At 35.3% G+C, this 23,561-nt stretch overlaps 1 protein-coding gene across 2 annotated transcripts in view; it reads right to left on the reverse strand.

The window, feature by feature from the left end:
- The window catches only part of USP9X (ubiquitin specific peptidase 9 X-linked), a 103,590-nt gene that overhangs the window by 46,309 nt on the left and 33,720 nt on the right, over positions 1–23,561 (reverse strand). For both annotated transcript variants that reach the window (XM_065860178.2, XM_065860169.2), the window contains exons 5-16: positions 23,220–23,332; positions 22,209–22,427; positions 20,901–21,016; positions 20,385–20,636; positions 20,170–20,308; positions 18,466–18,618; positions 14,575–14,679; positions 13,217–13,423; positions 12,282–12,418; positions 7,469–7,602; positions 2,567–2,654; positions 560–902 (exon numbers count right to left, since the gene is read on the reverse strand). In XM_065860178.2, the coding sequence (XP_065716250.1) occupies positions 560–902; positions 2,567–2,654; positions 7,469–7,602; positions 12,282–12,418; positions 13,217–13,423; positions 14,575–14,679; positions 18,466–18,618; positions 20,170–20,308; positions 20,385–20,636; positions 20,901–21,016; positions 22,209–22,427; positions 23,220–23,332 (2,006 nt within the window). The remainder of the gene's footprint in view (positions 1–559; positions 903–2,566; positions 2,655–7,468; positions 7,603–12,281; positions 12,419–13,216; positions 13,424–14,574; positions 14,680–18,465; positions 18,619–20,169; positions 20,309–20,384; positions 20,637–20,900; positions 21,017–22,208; positions 22,428–23,219; positions 23,333–23,561) is intronic.

Raw genomic sequence — 23,561 nt, forward strand, 5'->3', positions numbered from 1 at the left:
CTCCGAAAAAATCCAGTATCAAATTAGATACTGATGTTTTTCACCAATAGATTTCGCAAGCTTCAGAAAGCTACAATCTTCCTATTGAAAAGCTACAACCATGTTTAGGCATGGATATAAAAGAAATAATCAGACCACTGATCAGTTGATCTAATCTAGAATCACTCCAGTTTACCATATTAGAATGAATAACATGAACTAGCTTATAAAGTGCACAAAACAAAGTTCAATTCCAAAGTGTGTATGAGAGAGAAAGAAGCCTACAGATAATTTACCTGCCTGGATCATTCTTAAACAGTACAGGGAAATGTTTAATGTCATGTGCATACACAAACAGACTTGATGTTTCAAATAACCTTCCATTAAACATCAGCCTACAAAGTTACCAACTTGTATACTCACTGGGAAGACAGTGGAGTCAACGCCCATAGGTTTAGTTGGAAAAGGTAGTTTTTTTATAATTTCAGTCTACAACTAATAAAGTACACAACCTTAAAAATGTAAAAAGAGACTAAGACTTAGCAGTTAACCTTTTCGATGTTTCCTCCAATTAACTTACCCTCCAAAGGTAGTCTAATCCTATTAATTCCAGATCATCCATCATATAAGCTCGTCTCTTTGCTACTAGTTTTCCTTCTCGACAGTTCACAGCTTTGAAGAAACGTTCAAAACATTTCATCCCATTTTCTGTTAATAGGGAAGGATCCAGCTGAAGCACATTATTTTCAAAGAAGTCCTTATTAATGTCAGGGTCTAAGTCGGGTTCATCCCCCATTAGTTTGGAATACCATTTAAAACAGGCTTCACGATCACAAAGATAAACTGCATTTTCAGCTAAACACTTCCATATTTGCTTTGCCTGGGGGGCGCAGAGCCACAGCTGACCATCCTTCAACAAAAACCTTGAGCAACAACAAACAGACAATTAACAGCACTGTCTAACAGACATCCAGAGTTAAAATTCAGCAAAAAGGTGAATATGCATATTATACATGTATATGTCAGAAGTATGACCCCGAAAAACTTGCATCGTCAGTCCATTTATAAATAGGCTACAATTTCTCAGTAAGTTTGAATGGATCAAGAACTTGTAAGTCCAAACAAAATAGGAATAAAATTCAGCAAAAAAAAGTGTTACGCAAAAATACCAAACATTTTTTACATATTATATACAAACACACATTCCCTAACGTAAACAATTTATTTAAAAATCAGGTCACAACATAAGAGATTAAATTACCACTGCAATCATTAACTATGTTTTAGCACTCACTTCAGCCAAATCACAAAATAAGGTTTGAATTCTGCGGAACAGAGCCAGAAACAGAAGTCAACGAACTAGAAATTTTTCCTTTAATTTAAGGAAGGTTTTCATTGGTGTTAAATTATTATTAACGAATTATTAAGAACTTCAACTCTGAGACCTAATACTAAGAAAGTTTCAGGAAGAAGATAAAGTTCTTCAGAATCATTTACGTAATTCAAAATCTTTTTCTATGTAAAAGAAATCAGGGACTAAGTTATGGCGCTGCTTTTCAGAAATTACTACCTACATATTCTACATTTGACAGCCACAGCACTTCATAAATTCCTTTACATTAACAACTAGCGAACTTAAAGGTAATGAAGTTACAATTTTTAATATACAAGAGTGATAAATTAAGTCTGCTATCCATATGCTGTTGTATAATTTCATTAAACCGTTGGTGCTTCAGTTTAATTCATAAAAATTCTTGGTAAAATTTCAGAAGTAAAACATCTCCCTTAGAAAGCAAGTAAAAAAAAAAAACTTCAGAACTTGATGGTTTGACAGTTCATCTATTTTCACTTGTCTAAAAAAAGAGGTTAAAATCTAGTAAGAAGAAGAAAGACATAGCCTAAAAAGCATCAACATATTGCAGCTCTGTGATGAACAGAGATCCCTTGTTTTCTTATTCTAATCGAACAACAGCTGGTCATAAGTCATCCAAGTGATTCTTTTTTTTAATTCTAACCTCTTTCTAAGAGATTGCTGAAAATCTAATAATGTCTGACACAAGTACATGTCACTTTATGATCACAGATTTAAATGTGGTGTGGTACAAGAACTAAGGACACATGGACATATCCCTACATGGAATACTTTCAATTTTCAGCTAAGTTCTCCTGACATGTATGTAACTGTATACACATTGTATTCAAATCAGTAGAGCTCTGTACATAGACAGAAATAGCCCACACAAATCTCAGTGCAGAATCAGAGCCTTGGATTCCAAATATCCTAATAAACTTTATTTGAATATTGCAACATTTGCATAGAAACCTTCTGTGAAGAAAAAAAACAACCAAACCAACAAACCACACACAAACCAAACCATTTGGTGTATTTTTGCATCAGAATTTTGAAAAAAGTTAACACGGCAACTTGAAGCTAGGTAAAAGAAAGAGATACCAGGGCGGGCTTCGGCTTTTCTGTTTGTTTAGCTGGTTGGTTGTAGGGTTTTGTTTGTTTGTGGACTTTGATTGTTTATTTGTTTCCTTAAAGTATTCTTACAGAAGTTAAACAAATGATTATGTTAAAACTAACCGTAAGAAGTTGAGTCGCTCCTGTACTTCCTGCACATGACTGTATCTGCTTCCTGGTCTTACAGTTTGAGGATCATATTCACCATGCTCTGCAAATATAAAATGTTTTATGAGACAATACATTCAGAAAAGACACACTGACCCTAAAAGACAGGATGTGTTTTAAGACTTATTAGTCTGAATACAACTAAAACCACTCAAAACCCAATACATTTTCAGTAAGGTATACGAAAATAATTCTCAGCTGCCTGCTACCAGTTAATATTTCACTATAAATTAAAATGGGTAAAGGCAAAGATTACTGAGATGTATAATCAAATCAACACTTATGTATGCTCATCGTTCAGTACAGTGGAAGTATTACAGAACAGTTAAGAACATACATTCTATCTGTTCATATCAATTTCTCCTTATTTCGAGTAGTCAGTTTGAAGTCAGAAAGTAGGTACAATAAAAGTATACCAAGCATATAATTCAGATTATCCAGTGTGTTTGGGGTTTTTTGTGTTTGTTTTGTTTGTTTGTTTGTTTGAGGTTTTTTGTCTTCTGAGGATGCTTAATTTCATTACACAGCATCTTTTCCAAAATTTCAGTTTTCCATTTCCAGGGTTTTCCCTCTCCAGAGGAAATCATGACTCTGGTCCTTTAACACCTTTATCACAGTATGTTTGGGATTGGAAGGGACCTCAAAAGATCATCTAGTCCAATCCCCCTGCTGGAGCAGGAACGCCCAGGTGAGGTCGCACAGTAGCTACGTACATGACATCGCTTACAAGAGGAAAGTATACAACAAATTCATTCACTGCAAGTTTCCAGGTACAAAAAACAAATGCCTGTAATACTGACAAGCTTGAAACAGAAGAAGTTGAGTAATTTTAAAGTAAGGCAAGAAATCAAACTTTTACGTGCATTTTATCAAATCTCACCATAATATTCAGTGCTTCATAGGAACTTGGGTTTGGTGTGGTCTTGGTGGCAGTGGTTTTGGGGTTTTGGTTGGTTGGGTTTTTGGTTTTTGTGTGTGTGTGTGTGTGTGTGTGTGTGTGTGTGTGTGTAGTTTTTTGTTTGGTTGGGGTTTGGTTTGTTTTTTAAATTAAAGATAAACAATCTATATCTGTACTTGCACTGCCATGATCTGTACTAGTAATATTTTACCATGACACATCTTCATCATGACATCTCCATTATAAACTAATTAATGCTACATTTCTTATTTTCAAAAGTATACAGATCACATTTAACCAAGATGACCCAGCTGCAGGAGACTGTATCATGACAACATCCAGACTAATAGTAAAATCTATCTTCAGATGTGAAAAATCAGTATCTCCTATCATATCAAGGAGCAAAAAAATCCCCATGAATGAGTCTAACAGCTGAACTACATCACTGGTACTTCAAAATCAGAGGAAAAATAATTGTCATAAACAGTGCAATCTAAATACAAGTTGAAAAGGTACGTTAGCCTAAAAATCCAATAAAAGGGAAAACAGAAGACTAGTAGTTAACTGATGTCTAGAAAACTGGAGATGTACACCAGAAATCCTTTGAAAATTTGAATTATAGTCCTAATGTAGTGAGCATAAATGGGCAGTTACCAAAACAAGAACTGTGAAAAAATTCTGAAGAAAGAACATAAAAGTAGCAGAATGAAAACTGAAGTATTAGAAGCAGGAAACCTGAAAAATATGCTGTGGGTTTAGCAGAAAAAACTATTACAATAGATAAGCACATTGCAAAAAAATTAAAACTAATAACGTCAAGTGTTGGTGGCTTTGTGTGGGTTTTTTTGCTTAATTTTGTTTTGTTGGTGGGGCAGTTGTGGGGGTGGTGTTTGTGTTACTTCTGGGGACTATCTGGTCTTTTTTTTTCCTGAGTAGAGATTAATTCACAGACAGGATTGTCAATAGTGGCAGTGACAAAAGAATTCAGGTATTAAAGGCCAGTCAGTTGTCCAAAGGCAGTATGTATGAAAAACTCTGGACTACAAAAAAATTCAGTCTCCCTTAATACCCTCCCTCTCAGTTTCTTTCTACATCTGCCTGATTTATCTTTCACGCTGTGGATCTCGCAAGTCCAAGCGTGACCTCCTTAAAAATTCTTTCTACATGCAGGAGCGGAAGAATGAACAGAGAAACTATAGATCAAAAAAGGACCAGCTGAAAATTTAAGTATAATTAGCGATAAACACACATAGAAGATCATACGGCACAATTTCTATGAATAATTACATTTCATTAACACTTTGGATTTTTTTATCACTTCAGAAAAACAGAAGATAAAGGAGAAATCGCTAGCAATCTCCTCAGATTTTCAAAAGGTCTTCAATAAATAGTCAAGGAGATGAAACTTTGACTTCCTTCAGGACTACAAAATGCAATAGCAGTTGTCTCATCTCATGGAGGACTCTGCAGAGGTGCAGGTAAGGGTGAGTTCACTATAAGAGAGTCACACATCATGGAAAAACTTCTGAATCATAGGTAAGGCTTTTCTTTAACCTTAAAATGGCAAACATATAAAAGAGAGTATAATAGAAAACAATATGCAGTAGTGAATAACAGAATAGGAACATTGTTCTCCATCACAAAACACAACTACGGAAGCCTTGAAGAGAAATTAAAAATATGACAAATACAAAATTAATTCAAAAAAAATCTCAAATAACACAGGAATTGCGGTATTAAGTGCCGAAAATATCCGTGGGCAATTGCATTTTTTTTTTTTTTTTCCTATGGCATTTGTTTGACCTATGTTGTTTGGATATTTGCCTTGAATTTTCCCACTCTGTCTCATTCACCTTCCACCAGCTCCGTTTAATTCTACAGCTTCCCAGTTTGTTCCTTCTGCCCTTGCAATCCTAATAATCTTTCTTCTCCTTTCATTTCACTCCCTGCCCTACATGTCCCCAGCATCTTTTATCCGCCTCCATGGAAGGCAAATTACATGGTGCTCTATGTTTTGCTCTATTTAGTATATAAAAATGAAAATGAAAGAGAAGTTGCACAGGAACTGTGTATTACAGTTTTAGTACAGTATCTGGAACATCAGGAGATTTTTTTGGCTGCCCTTAATCACATAATAAAGCATCTAATAAAAAATCCAACGCTACCGTTCATCTGTTTTTGTACTCTGATGCAAACAAGTATAAGTTCTGCAGCATCTTTATCTCAAGAAAGCACAATTTAATTGCTTTGTAATTAGATTCAATTTAAACTCTTTGCATGCTTATAACTCCTATCATGCTGAGGATATTTATATTACTGTTTTACCGAGTCATTATATTTGGGGAGGTACAGGGTAACGGGATGTGTGTTTTAGACATCTGCCTAATTTTTTTTTCTGCCCAAGTCATCAGCAATTTGATAGGTAAACAATATTGTCAAAATTAACCTTTTGGCTTCCAGATTTCAAAAAAAATTGAATTAATAGTAATAGTTTATACATTAATAGTTTGTGTAGGCTATTTTTGGACAAAGACAACATTGCATTGGAATACAGTTGTTGATTATGTCTCCTTCCTAACCCTGAGACCAGACCCCAGGTTTCATAGCTGGCCAAAGACCAAGAGAAAGGGAGAATCATAGCTTCTAAGCTATCCATATAGTTAAGATGTGAAGTTTGTTATAAATGAAATCACATTTTTGCAGTATTTTAGCAAAGTTAAAGACCAATCCAATAGCTTGCAAAAGTTACATGAAATAATATTTGTTCTATTCCACCTTTCCGAAGATAGCTAAGCCTAAGACAGTACTGCTTGAGAACAGAGCATTTAGTATTATTTTAACATCAATTAGTGCAATGCTATAATTAAGGAAACTAAATCAGGGTAACTCCCCTCATGTATTCCTGAATAGAGAAATATCGTTGCAGTAAGCAGGTTTAGCTTAAATGTCTCATTGACCTGTATCTGGCTGAAGCTATCATCTTAGTATAGTGCCACTATTCAAGTTTTCAAGAATATACTTTGGATATCTTTTGTCAAGTACTCAAAAATTAAACTAATTCCAAAATTAAGGGCATCCAGGCAACTTAACTAAGCACTGGAAGACACACATACACTTTTACAATGTGCAAATATCCTGTCCTCTCTGAACAACCTACAATTCCTGCATGACATACCATGTCTTTTTTGAATGTAGGATATTATGATGCCAGGGTAGAACAGCCCCTAGTTCCAGTCAGTGAAGCAGATGGGGTGGGTAGGTGGGGGTGTGTTTTGGCATAACTCAAAGTACTGTGGTCCAGTGTAACAAGGAGTTTCCTGGTCCATCATTTTCCTTCACTTCCCTACTCCTACCCTCAGTAGCTAAAAGACTCATCCAGAATAAGAGTGTAAACTCACCAGTAAAGGGTTGAGTTTAGCCTGAAATATAAAAATACTAACATGATCTGCTGTCAAAGTGCTGCTGATAACAAATGCAGTAAGAAAGGAACTAAACAGAAATGGAGTTGCTAAAAAGAAACAGCATCCCTGTGGTCTACAGCCCTTCTCCCTGACAAATTCCAAACACTGGCTTCAAATAGAGATTAAAAAACTTCTCAAAGGAGTCTACAAAAATTCAAAATGGCAAGTGGGACAAAATCCAAAATTAGTATTAGGACTTTCCTCAAAAATAATCAGCCCAGCCTAAGTAGGAGAAGATGATGTTTATCAATCCACAGATAAACAAGAGCTGTCAGTTCCACATATTCTGCTGTAAATCACACATTTTTAATCATGAGACAAAACGTTAACATTTTAAGCTTTTCTTGCCCAATCAGACACCAAGGCTATCAATCCCACAGATGCCTGAAAATTAAACAAACAAACTTAATAGTTATTTCATTATGAGAATTTGGTTTTAATTCCACTTTCAACTGGAGTTTTCATACACTTTGAGGCAATTTTAATTTTGAAACTTACCTTTAGCATACTGCCTCATGCTTTCCATATAGGCAGAGAGATTTTCTGCAACCAAAGTAACTAGGGCATGATTGTGCTGAAGTTGATTGATTAAGTCATGTCGGTAAAACACATGTGGACTTCGCTGAGTTTGACTGAAATTAAAATGCAAGTGTTACAAGAAAAGTGAAGAAGTCTTGGCGCCTAACAGTTCAGAAATCCATTTAAGAAACTCATCTTTTATTCAAGTTTCAAATTTTCCTGAAAGATCTTTAAGAGAAATCATATTAAGCCTCTGACAAAATTTTTCTTTTTTCTTCTTACACATCAACAGTTCTTATCAGTTATTGAAAGCAGTTAATTAATGAGGATTATACAGTTACAGTATGTATGAAAAATATCGAAGCAATCTGAGCAGCTCAGTATGCTGCAGGGAGAATACCTGCGGCAAGAGAGGAACAGAAATACCTGCCCACAAACTGTATAGTAAGGACAGAGACCCTCGACTGTACTATAACGCATAACCACAGTTTCTTCCACACCCATCTGATATTATTTTCTAAATTTAATATTAAAACATAAAGTAAAACTAGGTTGATTTTCAAAATGAAAGCTCATGTTCTTAAAACTACAGCAAAAGAACACTAGCCAATAAACATACCAATTCTTTCAATACTTATAAAAACAAAACCCTGCACAACCCTGCATTTTTTTTTCTAACAATATCTAGCTGAAAAAAATGTTGGTACAAACATAAAAAGCATAGTTATGCAGAGCATATAGTCTAACAAAAACCAGAAAAGTTTAAGAAAAGAAATACCTCAAATAAATAATTAGATAATAGTTTAAGTTGGTTATCAAGATCTGACCAAAAATGCTGCTCTCAAACAATAGAATTTAAATTACAAAAGTAAACTGCAAGAGAAAATACAGAGCTTGGGTTCAAAGCCCATGAACACAATCGAATTTTAGAACTAAGAACTAATCACTCTGCAGAAGAGTCTCAATTTGCCTCAGCTTCTGTAGATTGGAGCACTGATCTTCGCTGCATAAACAATACAAACTTGCATTGCTCTTCCATGGTAAAGAGAGAAAAACAGAAAAAAGAGAAGGAAGGGAGAGAGTGAGGGAGAAAAAGAAAGGTGTTCCTCCTTGTACTGCCACTCAGCTGACCCCACAGCCCACCCTGAAGAAATATAACTCTGATTTCAGAATTGTTCTCCTTTCCTTCAACACCAGATCCCAGAATTAGCTGAGTGGATTACAGGTAGAAACTCTCATTCTTCCTAGGAAACAACCTCTCCATATTAGATGCCTACAGCACTCTGCTGCATCACCACACCTACTGAGGACACTAGGGAATGCAAGAAATACCAGTTCCAGCATCAGCTGATAATGACCTTGCAGCTGATAACCAAATTTCACTGTACACATAACAAAAACAGATAAATCGATTCACTGGGCCAGAGATCATTGTCAATCTGGGTTTAAAAGACAGAAGCCATCAACACCCTTCCAATAATTCTGCTATCTGCAACCAACAGAATTTGGCCTGCTAAGCACAGATGTCTTCAGAAAATTAAATTTCATACTATGCAGAGCTTCCCAAAACAGCTTGAAAGAGGCACCTAAAACACAAATTGTGTTTAAAAAAAAAAATATCCAGACATTTGTCAGAGAGAAAACAAAATCGATGGAAGCACAAAGAAATCATACAGGACTTTGTATACCCAGAAAGAACATCCTCTTGTTTTCACCTTGAGAAACTTTCCAATTAACGCTTCATTCCACCATCAACCCTCCCTGCTCAGCAGAAACCAGCAGTAAAAACAGCAAAAGACTGGATGCCTCTTTTTTAGTGGCTACCCGAGATGTTACCTCTAGACAGAGAGATGCATTTACAATGCATAACAGTAAATAAGAACACAGACTATTTGGGAAATATATATCTGATGAAACCAAAACCAAGGATTATACCAATGTAACTACTCCTACATTTATAGAGTCATAGAATTACATTCTGCCTTTTGAAGGCAGCTGAGAGGCTGATGTGACACCCAGTGAAAATGAGTCTGACACCCCTGGACTGAACGAACAAGCAGAAGTAAGACGCGGTATTTTGCTGAATTGAGCTATTGGCATGTACATTTATATACTCATAATATTATGCATTTGTATCCATCTTGTATCACCAAAGGAAAGCATTACTAGCAGAAGACTAAATAAATCTTCAGCTCCAGACATTTTTTTACTTTCCTCCTTTCTCAACCACATGCATAAACAGTAAATTTGGACACATGGATTCATCATCTTGGTTTGTTTATTTGCTAGAAAAATATTGGCAGCATGCCAAAGGAAAATTTCCAAACAACTTTAATGGATTTTTTAAAAATTATTTACCTGCACACATAACTTGCCCAACATAATACTGCACATGTAACTCAGTTTTGGAAGTTGAGAGGAGTTCTACTAAACGAACAAATGCAGCCATTAAAGGTCCAAATAGTAATGACCAGAGTCAGAAAATTCTACTGTTTACACTGAAAAGTGACTTGAAGCTAGCATCATTAAAGCACAAACAAAACCCCTAAACCCCTAAACTTACAGAAGAGTTCAGTTAATGCTTCTGAGCAAGTAATTTAGGAGACCCATCTTTTACTGCTTGGGTAGACACAGGTCAAACTAAAGTGCTTGAAATTGGTCTACAGGACACTCTACCTCCGTCAGCCAACACACAGAAAATTAAGATCATTAATTATCTGTACACTAAAGGTCAGTATGTTGAGTAATAAAGTTGACTGTTCTGTAATAGGGACCTTTGCACCCATAAAAATCCTTGCACCTAAATAAGAGTTATTTTCTTATGAGGTTGCAATTCAGGTTAAGCTAAACTTCCCAAAACACGTAGCATTTCTTTGTAGCCAGGGAGTTAAATTTTGCCAAAGCAACTGTATAACCAGTTCATCACTTCGCTCAACTGCATGAATAACTAGCAATAATTAAATCCTCCTGCTCAAAATAATCTCTACAGTGCCAACGCCATAAGATAACTTCTACTTATTTTTGCCAAGAATCAGCAGCCTTAGTCATTCCGGACCAAACTTTTAATTGCCAATGCCAATCCACTGAATCACTCCAGAAGAGAAGAATACATATTATGGGATATATGCTGCACATAGAAAGCCCTGTGAAACATTTTTGAGGCAGTTGTCACAAACATTTGCTTTGATCTATTTTTGATCCGAATTCTAGAAGGATACTAGCGATTAAAGTTTTAAGTCAGATAAGGTAAGCTGATAGGAACAGGAATACAGCAATTAAATGCAGGCATTGCAATTTCCAAACTGTGTTCGATGTTAAGAGTTACCAGAACAGTCAGAGGACTTAAAAAAAGCACTGATTACAATGTTTTCACTCACTAGGTTTCCCACCACCTAGGCAGTAACACTACCTAACTACAAAGAAGTCCCCCAACAGCATCATGCTAATAAAGGCTTCTACACAGGAAGAGGTCTCTGCAAGTCCCTTGACTCAAATGTTTAATTTGAAGTTTATTTTCCTGCTGTGTGTTTTCAAATTCTGCGTAAAAATGAGGCATTATCACATACTGCAGTGCAGGCTTCACTGAAATCTGAAGAATGGAAGATACTGTCTGACGCACAAAAAAAGGAGAGATATTCAAGCCATCTAACTGTACACGTACCATATATTCACCAAGATCTTACAGCATATAAAAGGTTAATGACTCCAAGAGGCAGAAAACAGACTTCTCTGCTAATAAGCAGGTAACTTCATAATCTCATTGAACAAAACCCTCAACCATTAATGTGAAACTGTAAAGGATTGAAACATCAGGAAAGCTGAGAAAGATGTCACAATCTAAATTAATAAAGAAATCTCCAAAAGCCAGCAATGCAATATTATCACAGCTCCTTGAAGCAGAATCAGTAAGAAGATGGCATTTTGTAAACTGAAGGCTTATTTTCTTCAGCTTTCCCTGCCTTGATCCTTCTTGCAAGCAGACTGTAATAGCAACATTGATTTGAATAGTTTACCTGATTATAAGAATTACAGCAATTGTGCAATATTGATAAGCAAACATTTTTCTGGAGTTTGTAAAAGCTATGATGTGGATAATGTTAGGGGCACAGAATCTCAGACATTTCTCTAGTAAAAAGACATTTAAAATAATGAAAATAAGCACACATATTTTAACAAGCCCAAACAGACAACGGCTTCTCTTATTTCTCTTTTCTTCTTTTTAATAAAATAAAACAAACAAACCTCCCACATAAAAAGACAGAAAAACAAACCCACAATAAAACAAACCCAATACATTTCTAATCTCTTCCATTCAGGACAGAGAATCAATAGAGTATTTTTCCCAGACAAAAAAAGTCACCTTTGATTTTGCCTAAATAAACTATATGACCTGTATAAATTTACCATTGAAGAATAGGGATGGGTGGTTACGTTTGTGTGTGTTAATACATACATATATGCACACACAATATATCTGTAAGTTAATTCCCTTGTTAGGCAGAGAAGTCCACGGATAACATAAAAACAAACCTAGATTTTCCACAAATCGGACTAGTATTCCAAAAATTCAACACATTGGGTGAAATAGTTAATGTTCTCTTATTGAACTTTGGTGTCTGAATTTTTAGTGTCTTTAAGTAGCCTCTGAAACAAACTAAAGAACATATTCGAACACATGTTCTGATTTCACCTAAGCCTTCCCTGCCTCTTATAAAAAAAAAAAAGAAAATTTGCAACATTCCAACCTATTCAACTTTTAGTAGACAAAACTTTATTTGCATTCCATTCTTACCTCAAGTTTTGTGGTGCTTCGCCAAACAAACTGCAAATTTCTCTGATTTGTTTCAGTGCAGGAATGACCCATTTATCATTTGTGCGAAGCTCTTCTATAAAACGATCTATCCACTGGATCTTTTGTGTATCTCGATCCTTAAAAACAAGTGTGTGTAATCAAAATCAAGTATATTGCAGAAACTATCATCACTCTCTTATTTTTTTTCCAAGATAGAATAGAACATACAAAGCCACACGAATACTAGATCAGCTGAGTTTTGAAGCACATAAGCATAAGAGAAGTATCTGAACAGCACTGTATGTTCACATAAGCTACCAGTGTGTAACAAACTCTCTGCCTTCAAGCATTCAAGTGTCCAGTTCGTATTTAAGAAAACCTGTAGCTAGATAGGATCATCAGTGTTTAAATAATTTGCTCTTTCCCCTCTTTCATTTATTTCTGTTCACTGGTATTCAAGTGTAAATTGCTATAAAATATCAAGAAACAATGACACACTGTTTCTTAACAACCAAGAAACAAAACCTGACAGTGGCTGTCAAGACAGATAATGGATTAATTTCAAACCACAATGAATTATTATTATTATAATTCTGGTAGACTGCCACAGAAGCTCAGGTGGGGAAGGAGAGCATCTAATAGTTTTCACACCTTTGCTAAGTTCTTTCTAATATTACACAAGACAGGTGAGGACTTACTGAAAAAACACCCCACCCAAACAGATTAGCATAATCAAGTTCGGAAAGAGCAAAGACGGAAGTGGGGCTACTTCTCTTTCTCCATCTTTACTTTGGTAGGGTTCTTTCCTAATTCCTCCAATGTGGTCATTTAGCAAAAGGAACACTTTTTCTAAATTAACAAATCGCTTGAACTTTCCATGTAGAATTGAAAGAAACTGTCAGTGACTGATTTCACAATAGAACATAATTACTCACCTGTGAACAGCTATAATCTAAGATTTTAATATGGGCACTAAGAGCCTGGTCCATGATATCAACTGGTACGTCATCACTATGAGCCAAATTCCACAAAAGGTTCAGCACTTTGTGTGCCATCACACCATCCTTGTCATCCTCTGCAAGACGACGAATTAACTCAAGTAGTTTCTCACGTTGTTTTTTGCTTGCATTTGTCCAACTTGCCTAAGAGAAGATTTTAGTTGATATGAAAACCAGTCTCTTTAAAAAAAAAAAATTCCACACACAACCTACACTGTTAGCAAATGATGCAACAATAAAGTGGTGCAACTATATAAAGAACTTTCACATTACCTACTTGCATTAAAAATAAATAGCACATTAGACCTATACATAAGTCATACACAAGTGAATAGCACTTTCAGCATTTAGAATTAAAGTGTATTCAACTTGAGACTATCTATTAATATATTATAGGCCATTAGACCCATATTTACCAAACCAGGAAACCCCCATTAACTGAAGCACAAATTGTGTGTAAGCCAAAACATGACTATAACACATTTCTCTAGAAGCAGAAAACAGAGTCTACAAAGCCAACTTGGATTTTCTAGTCCAACGGACCACCTCCTAGACGTGAAACATGAAAACGAGCTGGATAGCACCACTACTGGAACCTACAAATGTTAATCTTAGCATCCATAAAAAGCCAGTGAATAAGAAACTTTCAGAAACAAACTGTCTATAAACGTTCAACATTATCTTCCTGAGACAATTTCATTCTATATCTTTGTTAACCACAAAAAATTACTACATTATAAAGAGGAAGTTGGGGGAGACAGGAATGGAAGCCCTTGATCTCCTCCACTTAAAGACTGAAAGTAGCCACGCCCGGTAAACTTGATGAAACCTACTTTAATGATAGAAGAAAAACATTATTGACTAAATTGCCAACACTTAATAATTAACTTTTGGCATTTGTTCTGAATTAAGATAAGTAACTTATTATATTTGAAAAATTCAATATTCCTAGGACTGTTAAATGTCACTTCAGTACTACAGGCTTCAATAGATGTGCATTATCCAACAGTATTTAAACCATAAAAATAAAAGCCAATTAAACTAGCATAACAAATGTTTGCTTTAGACTGGAAGTAAACTGAAAAATCTCACAATGAACACTCATTAAAGAATAGCACAATCTGGCATTTCTATCATTAAATATTGTAGACTGTTCCTATATACATTAAGCAGTCTTTTAACACAAGAAAACTGCCTATATCTAAAATAAGTAGAAAGTAGATGTTGAAAGCACCACAAATCTGTATCCAACCTAACAACACATTTCCTGAATACAGTCAAACATGCATAGTTACCTTAAAACAATCAAACAGGTGATCGAGCTGTTCAGGAGAGAAATCCCAAGCTAATTTTGCAAGGAGATCGTGTACATTTTTTACAATGGCTTCATGTTTTCCTGCCTGTCAGACAAAAAGAATCCACCAACATTTGTAGCAATCCATATTAAGTCAAGCAGCAAGATACCCTACATCATTCTTACAAGACAACTGTTCAAGGTGGCCATCAAGAAAAGCTGAAGCTGTGGGAACAGTGTGGTAGACTGAATACTTAGTTCACTGGGAAGTCACAATATTTAGATTTCCCTTGTATGTTTAAGTATGTAAGTGTGCTCTGTGTGTGCACACAAGTATTTATTTGGAATATAAATACTGTACTGTCAAAATATTTATATTTTTTAACAAAATCATGCAGGGACAGCAGACAATGAAGTGTAAAACATATTTTACCGATCGGTATTCTAATTTAATGTAGTTAGTTTGTCTAGTTTTTAAAAAAGGACTCCAAATCCAGTTCCTCAATGTATTTATTTGAGGTACTTTAAGCTGTAAAACAATTTTTAGTATTTCCACATAGTTTCTCAAGCTGAAGTACTGCCTTCGTGCTAGTGGATTCATGGACAACCAGAGCCTTCTATTACAAACAGCTTGTTGGCAGACAGCATTTTGAGTCCAGCAGCTTATAACCTTAGGAAGTCTTACAACCAACCAACCAGTCGCAAGATGTTGAGTTATATACCAGACACTTTAAAATGAGATTTTGATGTACACCGCAGTTTTGACATTTAAGGAGAAAGACAAGAAGGAAAAAACAGCTAGCTCAGTTTTAACTCTTGAGTGATAAGAAAGTTTCCTTCCTATATGCCAGGCTGGAAAATGCATCAAAATCAACCATTTTGGACTATGTGAATCAATAGCCAATTTACTGCAGAAGAATTTCCCATAAGTGTAGAATAAAACATGAGAAACAAGTACCTAGAAAACTGTGATGTGATTAATCTTGTACAGTATTAAAATGCATGCGTGAGCAGTTTGGAAATTCTGAAGTTCATTTCCTTCTAAAACTTGCATCAGAAGTTCACTTAAAAACAAAAAGAGACTAACAGCCTCGTTACATGCTGTGCTGTAAATACTTTGTGATGTGCCACGGATTTTTCTTTAAAAAAAAGTACATTTGTTTTCATGTTATGAGTCAGATTACAAGAGAGGGAATAACTAAACCACTTATTCCACTTATTTTGCAAAACATGGTACAATTTTTTTCTCTGATCAGACCATTTCCTGGATAGAAGGAAAAACTGAGAGCATACAGGCCAGAAAGAACAACTACAACATAACAAATAAAAGGAGAAGTATGCATAACTGCTGTGGGGGGAAGGGGGAGGGGTGAGGAGCAGGGCAAGAAGACTAAGGCATATAACAATCTTATCTTGGGAGGTTTGTAAGAGACACTTAAGTGAAGCAAGCCCTTAAGAAGGAAGAAGTCTGTGGAAGCCGTAACACACAGGAGGAAAAGGTAAGGAACCTGGTGTGTGAACTGTCAGCTTGCTGTGCTGAAACAGGGATGTGCACGTCAAGCTCTAAACACTCTAGAATATAAGTAATGAGACTCCAGCACTATTCTCTGCAATTTCATTTCTTGTCCAGTTGGATCTTTCCCTGCCACTCAACAGGCTGCAACTTAACAGTTGCCTTTAGAGACTCCAAACACTTCTTCTTGAATCAAATATACTTTATTTTTTTTGAGCATTAGTTTTCTAAGACATGAAAGCACTTCAATAAAACTTAAAACTTATGCTGCCTTCTACAGGCAAAACCAGTATGATTTTATTACCTTTCATAAACTACTTATTTTCATTCTAGTTGTATCCTAAGATTCTCGGGGCACTTCCATACCATCAACTGTGAAATTGTGTGCTGCACCCTCTAAACCCAGGCAGCAATGTAACAGCTCTAGCCTAAAAGCAAAACCACACCATTGCTGTGCTGAGCCAGAGCTAAAATAGCCTGCCTGTTATATAAAGCTACACAGTAAATCAACGCCTTGCTACTGAATTTCATGCTCCAACTGCTCTTCGAAGTAGTCATTTAATAAGAACTTCTAAAGACTACTAAACACAGGGAGTAGTGAAGTTAGTAAAAATCATTCTGTATTAGTAAATTTTTACCTTTCAGTTTATTTTAATTCCATGGCCAGAGCCACAGTGAATACAACTTTGACACAGGAAAAAAAAAATAGAGGTCAAAACTGTAGCAAGTGGACTACGGCAAATACCTAATTAGAAGCCAGGTATTTGAAAGCATGGGAGATTTATTCCTTTTTGTTTTGGTTTTTTTTTTTTGCAACTGTTGGGGATGACTTCTCACTTTTCTGGAAGGGTAAAAAGCTGGGCCTAAACTAGCTTATCCACATGTCTCATTTCCCAGCACTATGAGTAATATAATTGCTTGGAAGACTACTTTCCAAATTCCAGATATTTTTTTTTCTTATAAAAGGTGAGCCTCTGATACAGCTAATACAAGCCTACTAACAGCAAAATAACTTCTCAAAGTCTTTTTTCCACAAAGATTTCTTACAAAGACAGTCTGGAATGGTCTACAGACCACAAGCTGAAAACTAACAGTATGACCACAGACCTTAATTCAAATAATCTTTGTTATATGATGCAATTTTCTGAACAGGACTTGAGGATAAAGATTTTCTTGAATTTAAGCCTGTGCAGTTACTATCACGATGGAACTGATGTCTAGAGATTATGAAGTTAGCTGAAACACCAGAGATCTCAAGTCAACCCTCCACTTCATCACCTGTAGTCCCAAATGTTTTAAGCACGTGCCTGAAAATAGGGACAACTGGGTAAATCCACTTATGCCAAACTGTTACAGTTTCAGCAGAACATGAACACACAAACTAGGTATACAATAACACCCAATTCCTACATTAGCCCTTGTCATGATATAATCACACCTGGCAACTAAGTACCATCCAGCACTTCCTCACTCTCCATCCACAGTGGGATGAAGGAGATAATCGTAAAACTGAGAAAACTTGCGGATTGACATAAAGAGTTTAAGGGGTAAATCTTCCGTTTTTACCTATATAGCCCCATATAAGCTACTGTGAAATCTATCTCTGTCAAAACAGGCACAGCCCTCCATCTTGGAAACCAGATATTAGCTTTCCCACACTTGAAAGACTGGCTTAAGAGCTTACTTGCACGATTAAGTTAGTTTTACTACCAATTAATTATGAACATGGATATACGCAGTCACACTTGTCTCTATCCTAAAATAACCTTTTATTTTCTGTCTACTCGATAATTAATTATGATTTTGTCTCTTCAGCTGCCCTTCACATGTGCTAAACTCATGCAGCCCACAGCTAGGAAGCCGAGCTTTGCTGATCACTTAGGTAAGCAAAAAACATTGCAAAATCTATAATTTATAATTTTTCAAACATAATCTTTACAACGAAGGAAAGAATTATAAGATTTATCAACAGTGCCTGTCCAGGAAAAATTTGTACAACAGTGGTGAACTTGGAAATTAGCAATACGTATTCTTAATGCATTTTAAAATATTAAACCATAATGTACCATATTCTTTCACAATCTAGACTTTGCTCAATGTTGAGGGTTTCTTAATACTTAAAAAGGATAATCTTTGCACCATGTTCTGAGCTGTTCCTTTAGACTTTACACGCATGTGTAGTAGACCCTTTCTACTAAAGACATTTGAGAAGACTATTTTGAGATCCAGGACCCCAAAATAGAACGTAATTTGATTTAAACTTTCTCTTCAGTTTTGTCTGACACCAAGCATAAGAAGAACTAGCTGTCATCTTCACAATACATGACATAGAATAAGATCCCTCCTGCACAGTAGCAGACAAGAAGTTGAATTCTTTACCTGTGCAGCCCAAATGTTGTCAAGATCCTGCAAAGTGAGCGCTTTCTCTTTGATGACAAAACGAAGAATTTTCTCTAACTTCTCTACATATTGAGGTTGATGAAGACTATCTCTCAACACAATTGATAAGATATTATTCTGCTGGATCCATTCCTGAATATAAAAAGAAAGTATTGCCATCTCAAATTATTAAAGAGCTGCTACTGATATTTAAGCTAAAAAGAAAAATTTCAACCTGTTACAGATTAATGACTTTATATACAATATTCTAACTGGGAGAAGTAAGAAATATGCAGCACAAGAGGAAAGTATTTATCTCTAACTTTATAGTCTTTATTTTCCTTAAAAAAAACCCTCAGCATTTTAAATAAACCTATATGCTAGTCACTGTCATATCTTAAGGGGAAGTATCTTCTCAGGCATGCTGAAATAAAGAACACAAAGCATAAAAATGTTCAAACAACTTCAAGCATAAAAAGCCAATAGGAAGAACAGTGAACTCTTCTACTCAAGGAACAAATCCTTTCTATTCCAATTCACAATTGTTTAAAACACTTCCATCTTTACTGGTATGTCTACAGCATATCACATAAAAAGGGCTCAAGCAAGGAGTGACATATAAACAGGTTACATTACTTAAGTACTGCCACTTATAGGTTTTTTTTTAAATGCTTCTAATTGAATTAGAGCAAAATATTCAAGCCATGTTTAAGTAGATGCAATTTTTTCAGTGGTGTCACTGACACAGCCAGAGTAGGGTCATGTAAGTTTTGTTCTGACTGAAACAAAGCAGCATGTGCTTTGAGCACTGAAAGAGAAAACAAATGTACACAGCATCACACCTTCCAACAATGTTCTTGATTATAGACTTAAAATATTCAAGTTAGTCTCATGAAATATCCATTTCGTCCTATTGCTTTAAAACATCAAACTCTAGTCATTTTTTTTCAGTTCTGTTACAGATTATAAAGCTCTCAACAGATAGCCAGTCACAAAGATGGACCAAAACAGTGCGAAAATCACATAACACAACTAAATTTCAGAAAGATGAAGAGAAAAATTGTCCCTCCCTTAACTTTAAAAACGCTCATTTTAATAGTACCCTACATATGCATTCAAGCGTGAAACAGTAGTCAAAGTATGTAAATATTAAATAGAATGAAAATGTGATATCTAGAACTTCCTGTACCAAATAAATCCAGCTTCTGGAATGTGAAAAGCAGAGTAGTCAGAGCTTTAATGAGAAAAAAAATTGAAGCACAAAACCCAGACTGGATTCTTATTTAAACGAACATTTAATTTTTAGGTACAGTGGCAATAAAGTTTCAAATGAATCACACCTATTCTATATAAGTTCGGGGTATTTTTGGTTGGTTTTGTTTGAGTTTTTTTTGTTGGTGTGTTGTTTTCACTATTTTGGGGGTTTTGTTTTATAAAATACTATATAGAAAACATGCTATTTAAGGATCCCTTCTTAGCAGCACTGAAAATAATTCTCAACAACAGCTTTGAAACAAATACAGCAATTTTTCACAGAAGACTATGAGTAAAATGACTTATTAACATGATGTGACACCGCTTACAACACTAAATACAAAAATGAGCAGTGTGTACACCATCCATAGTATATTACTTTCATTTTGGAAGTGGCTATAAGGAGGAAGAACATCTATTCAACGAATTTTGGTGAAGATGAGAACTTACTGCCATTCTTTCAGCTGTAAGCCACTCTTCCTCTTCAGGATTACCATGCCGGTGAGTATAATATGACACACTGGATATTACTTTGTTAACTTCATTCAGTGCATTCATTTTACCATTGAAAGAAGAAATTTGTAACAACCTGTAATAGAAATTAAATGTAAGAAGCGTGGGAAAAAAGTCAGAAGTAGCATATCATATTAGGAGTAGCATCTTACCTAAGTATCATTTTTAACCTAAATATTTCTAAGTTTTTTACAGTTTCTTCTTGTCCTGGAACTCTTGAAGCTAAGTTCTTTAGAGATTTGATTATCATTGACAAAGCATCATTTTTGGCTTCATTCTTTGCTTCTTTTTTCAGTTCATCATCTGTTAAATTTTCTAAAAATTGTGGAACCATTTCTATAATTGGAAGGAAATATTTCTTCACTGTATGTAATGTTAGAAATTCGTAACATTGTCCAAATGGCCTAAAAAGAAACAAAAAGCGATCAAAGTGCCATAATCAGTAGTTGTGTAATATCAAGATAGTAAGGAGCAATTCATTCAAGAAACTCAAGTCTATTTACAAGCATATGAAATGTTGAAAGTAAACAAAACTAGTTAAGAGATGAAGCAAGGGGAAGCACTTTAAGAAAAGACTAAGCTATTAATTATATTAATAATATATTAGTATAATAATTTACTTAGTCAAACTTTTCAAAATATGTAATTATTATTTTTAAAAAACTTACTTGATGAGAGCTGCAATTATCTGAACATTCAATGCTGATCCACTCATGAAGCGATCATGCAAGATCTGAAATCCATTTAATGTGCCAAACTTGTTGATAAGATCTACTAGCCAACCCTGCAATATAATAAACAGTTATTTAACAGCATTTACATATTATCATCTAGAAATACTTTCAAGTACCTGTTAGTAACACAACTTGCTTTTAAAAAGCCTCTACACAATAAACTCTTAAAAGGTAAAAGAATTGACAGTGAACATACCTATATATTTTAAATATTCAGGTTTAAGAAAATCCTTACAAATAGGCACTATATTTCCCGCTATCATGTCAAAGAACACACGTTATTTGTTATTCAGATAATTTAATCAAACTTATAGGAATAAAAATGACTACACTTTAGGCCTATCTTTGGCTGCTAAGTTACTACAGAAAGCATGAAGATTCTGGCATTTATTTTTGGTCCCAGATGTGACAATGCTGCATATCAAAGAAGTAAGAATGCAAAATAACATTCTTTTAAACACAGCAAGCAATGCAAGGAAGTCCAAGGACACAGAGTTATCTTTTGTTCTTATGTATCAATAGCTAGTAGTTCTACAAAAAAAAGAAATTAAAAAGAGGAAGAAAGCAACAAAAAGTAACTCAGCTCCTGAAGTTGTACCAATGCCACTCGGAACACAATTTTAAAACAGACCCAAGAACCAGAACAGATTACTAATCTGCACTGCCAGTTTAAAAAAAAACAAACACCACGAACAACAACAAAAACAAAACAACCAACACCTACCACCACCAATAAACTCCTCACCAAAGCTCTCAAAAAACAAACCAAACAACGAACCCCAAAAATCACACTGAAACTAGCAACTCATGTCCAATTAAAAACATTTCTCCCATCATTGGGAACTATAAGAAAATTGAGAGAAAATTCCTACTGTATCACATATTCTCAAAATATGTCACCTGCAAAATCATGTTGAGTGAGAAGGTAAATCCATTAAGTGGTAAATACAAGCATGCCAATTAACACCGCAGGAATGGCATTCCAACAGAGCTGTGCCAGCTTACCACAGAAACATGGTACAGTTTGACTGTGGATTAAAGACTGAAAGAGTTACAGGGGAATGTAACTGATGATGATTTAACGCACAAGTCAAAAGCAGCAGAACATCTTAGTGATACAGAGAGCGAAGTTGTTTTTTTTTTTTTTTTTGCCCTCCCCTGTAGAACACCTCTCTATGGCTCTTGTGTATTTAAGCACCACGGCATAAAATTAAAAACACAGGTCTGAAAATGCTCTCATACCTTTGGTGATCGTGGGTCAGGAGGACGGGCATAAAGTTCATCTTCGGCGAGCTGGACTCCTGCGGGAACTGTTTCTGAGGGACGAGTACCATTGTACAGATGGAATTTGCAGTGAGGATTTAAGGCCATGGCAAGAAGTTCAAGAAGGGGAAACCAATCTTGGGACAGCTTGGCCACACACAGTTCCACTAGTCGATGAGTGTTGTTAATAATACATCTCTATAAAGGAAAAAAAAACCAAACCAAACCAAACCAAACCAAACAACAAAAAAATACAGTCAAAAATATGGCAGGTGACTATAGGATGAATATGGACTATAAACTCTAAACCATTTTTACCTAACATGCAGAGTTGCGTTAGAGTTTTACAATGCTCCATTTTAATTTGTACTTCTGCCAATAGAGGCTTTAAACAAAATTTAAACTGCTTTCACCTAAAGATTAAATTTAGGAAAAAGACACATATATTTGAGACATTCATGAATCACCACTGAACTATTAACTTTTCATTCTTTCAGCCATTTCTCTCACAGATTTTAATTTGTTTATAAAGATCTCCAGTTTCTCATTTGGCATGTGACTAGCTGTCCAACAAGTAGTTTTTATATTCAAATAGCTGCTACAAACATTCAGAACTTAGCAGGTTGCTAAAAGCTTTTACTAAGAAAGCAAGTTTTCACATCCTACTTCACACATAAGAATAAGCAAGTCTCTATAGACATCCAGCCAAAGACAGCCTAACAAGAGCTGCACTACTGAACAAAATTCACTTCCTCTCCATATTACCTCTCATGTTTTACTTCCAAAAAAAAACCAGAGGCAATAAGATGAAATAATAATAGAAGGCTGAATTTCCCCCATCTAGAGCCATGTATACAAGAGTTCTCCCAGTTCTCTGTTGAGATGTTTCAAAATGAGATTCAGTTTCTTCAGTCCCCTCACACTCACGAAAGCAGTGCCCTTCCTCATTTAAATTGCTATGCTTTTCAGAAACACAACTTTAAAACTCACATGAATCTCAAACTTCCAGCCGCTCACTGCCTCATCTGTAAGGATTTTTGTGAAAGATATTGTTAACCCATCTCGAAAAAATCGCTGGCATGCTTCACTTTTGACATCAAGGCCTATTTAAAATAGAAAAGAAAAAAACACAAACTATTAGATATGCAATTTCATTAGTTGTTACATTAACTTTTAAAAATAGAACATAGTGATACGTACTTGAAAGGTGGGGTATTCAAAGTTTCTGAAAAACTTTAAAAAAGAAGCCTTGGATGAAAACAAACTTATGTAAGCTTGAATGGACAAAAACCCAACAGATTAATGTTCTAGTAAAGTCACCTCAAAAACTGC

The sequence above is a fragment of the Patagioenas fasciata genome, chromosome 1 (genome assembly GCF_037038585.1).
Source record: "Patagioenas fasciata isolate bPatFas1 chromosome 1, bPatFas1.hap1, whole genome shotgun sequence".
Taxonomy (NCBI): domain Eukaryota; kingdom Metazoa; phylum Chordata; class Aves; order Columbiformes; family Columbidae; genus Patagioenas; species Patagioenas fasciata.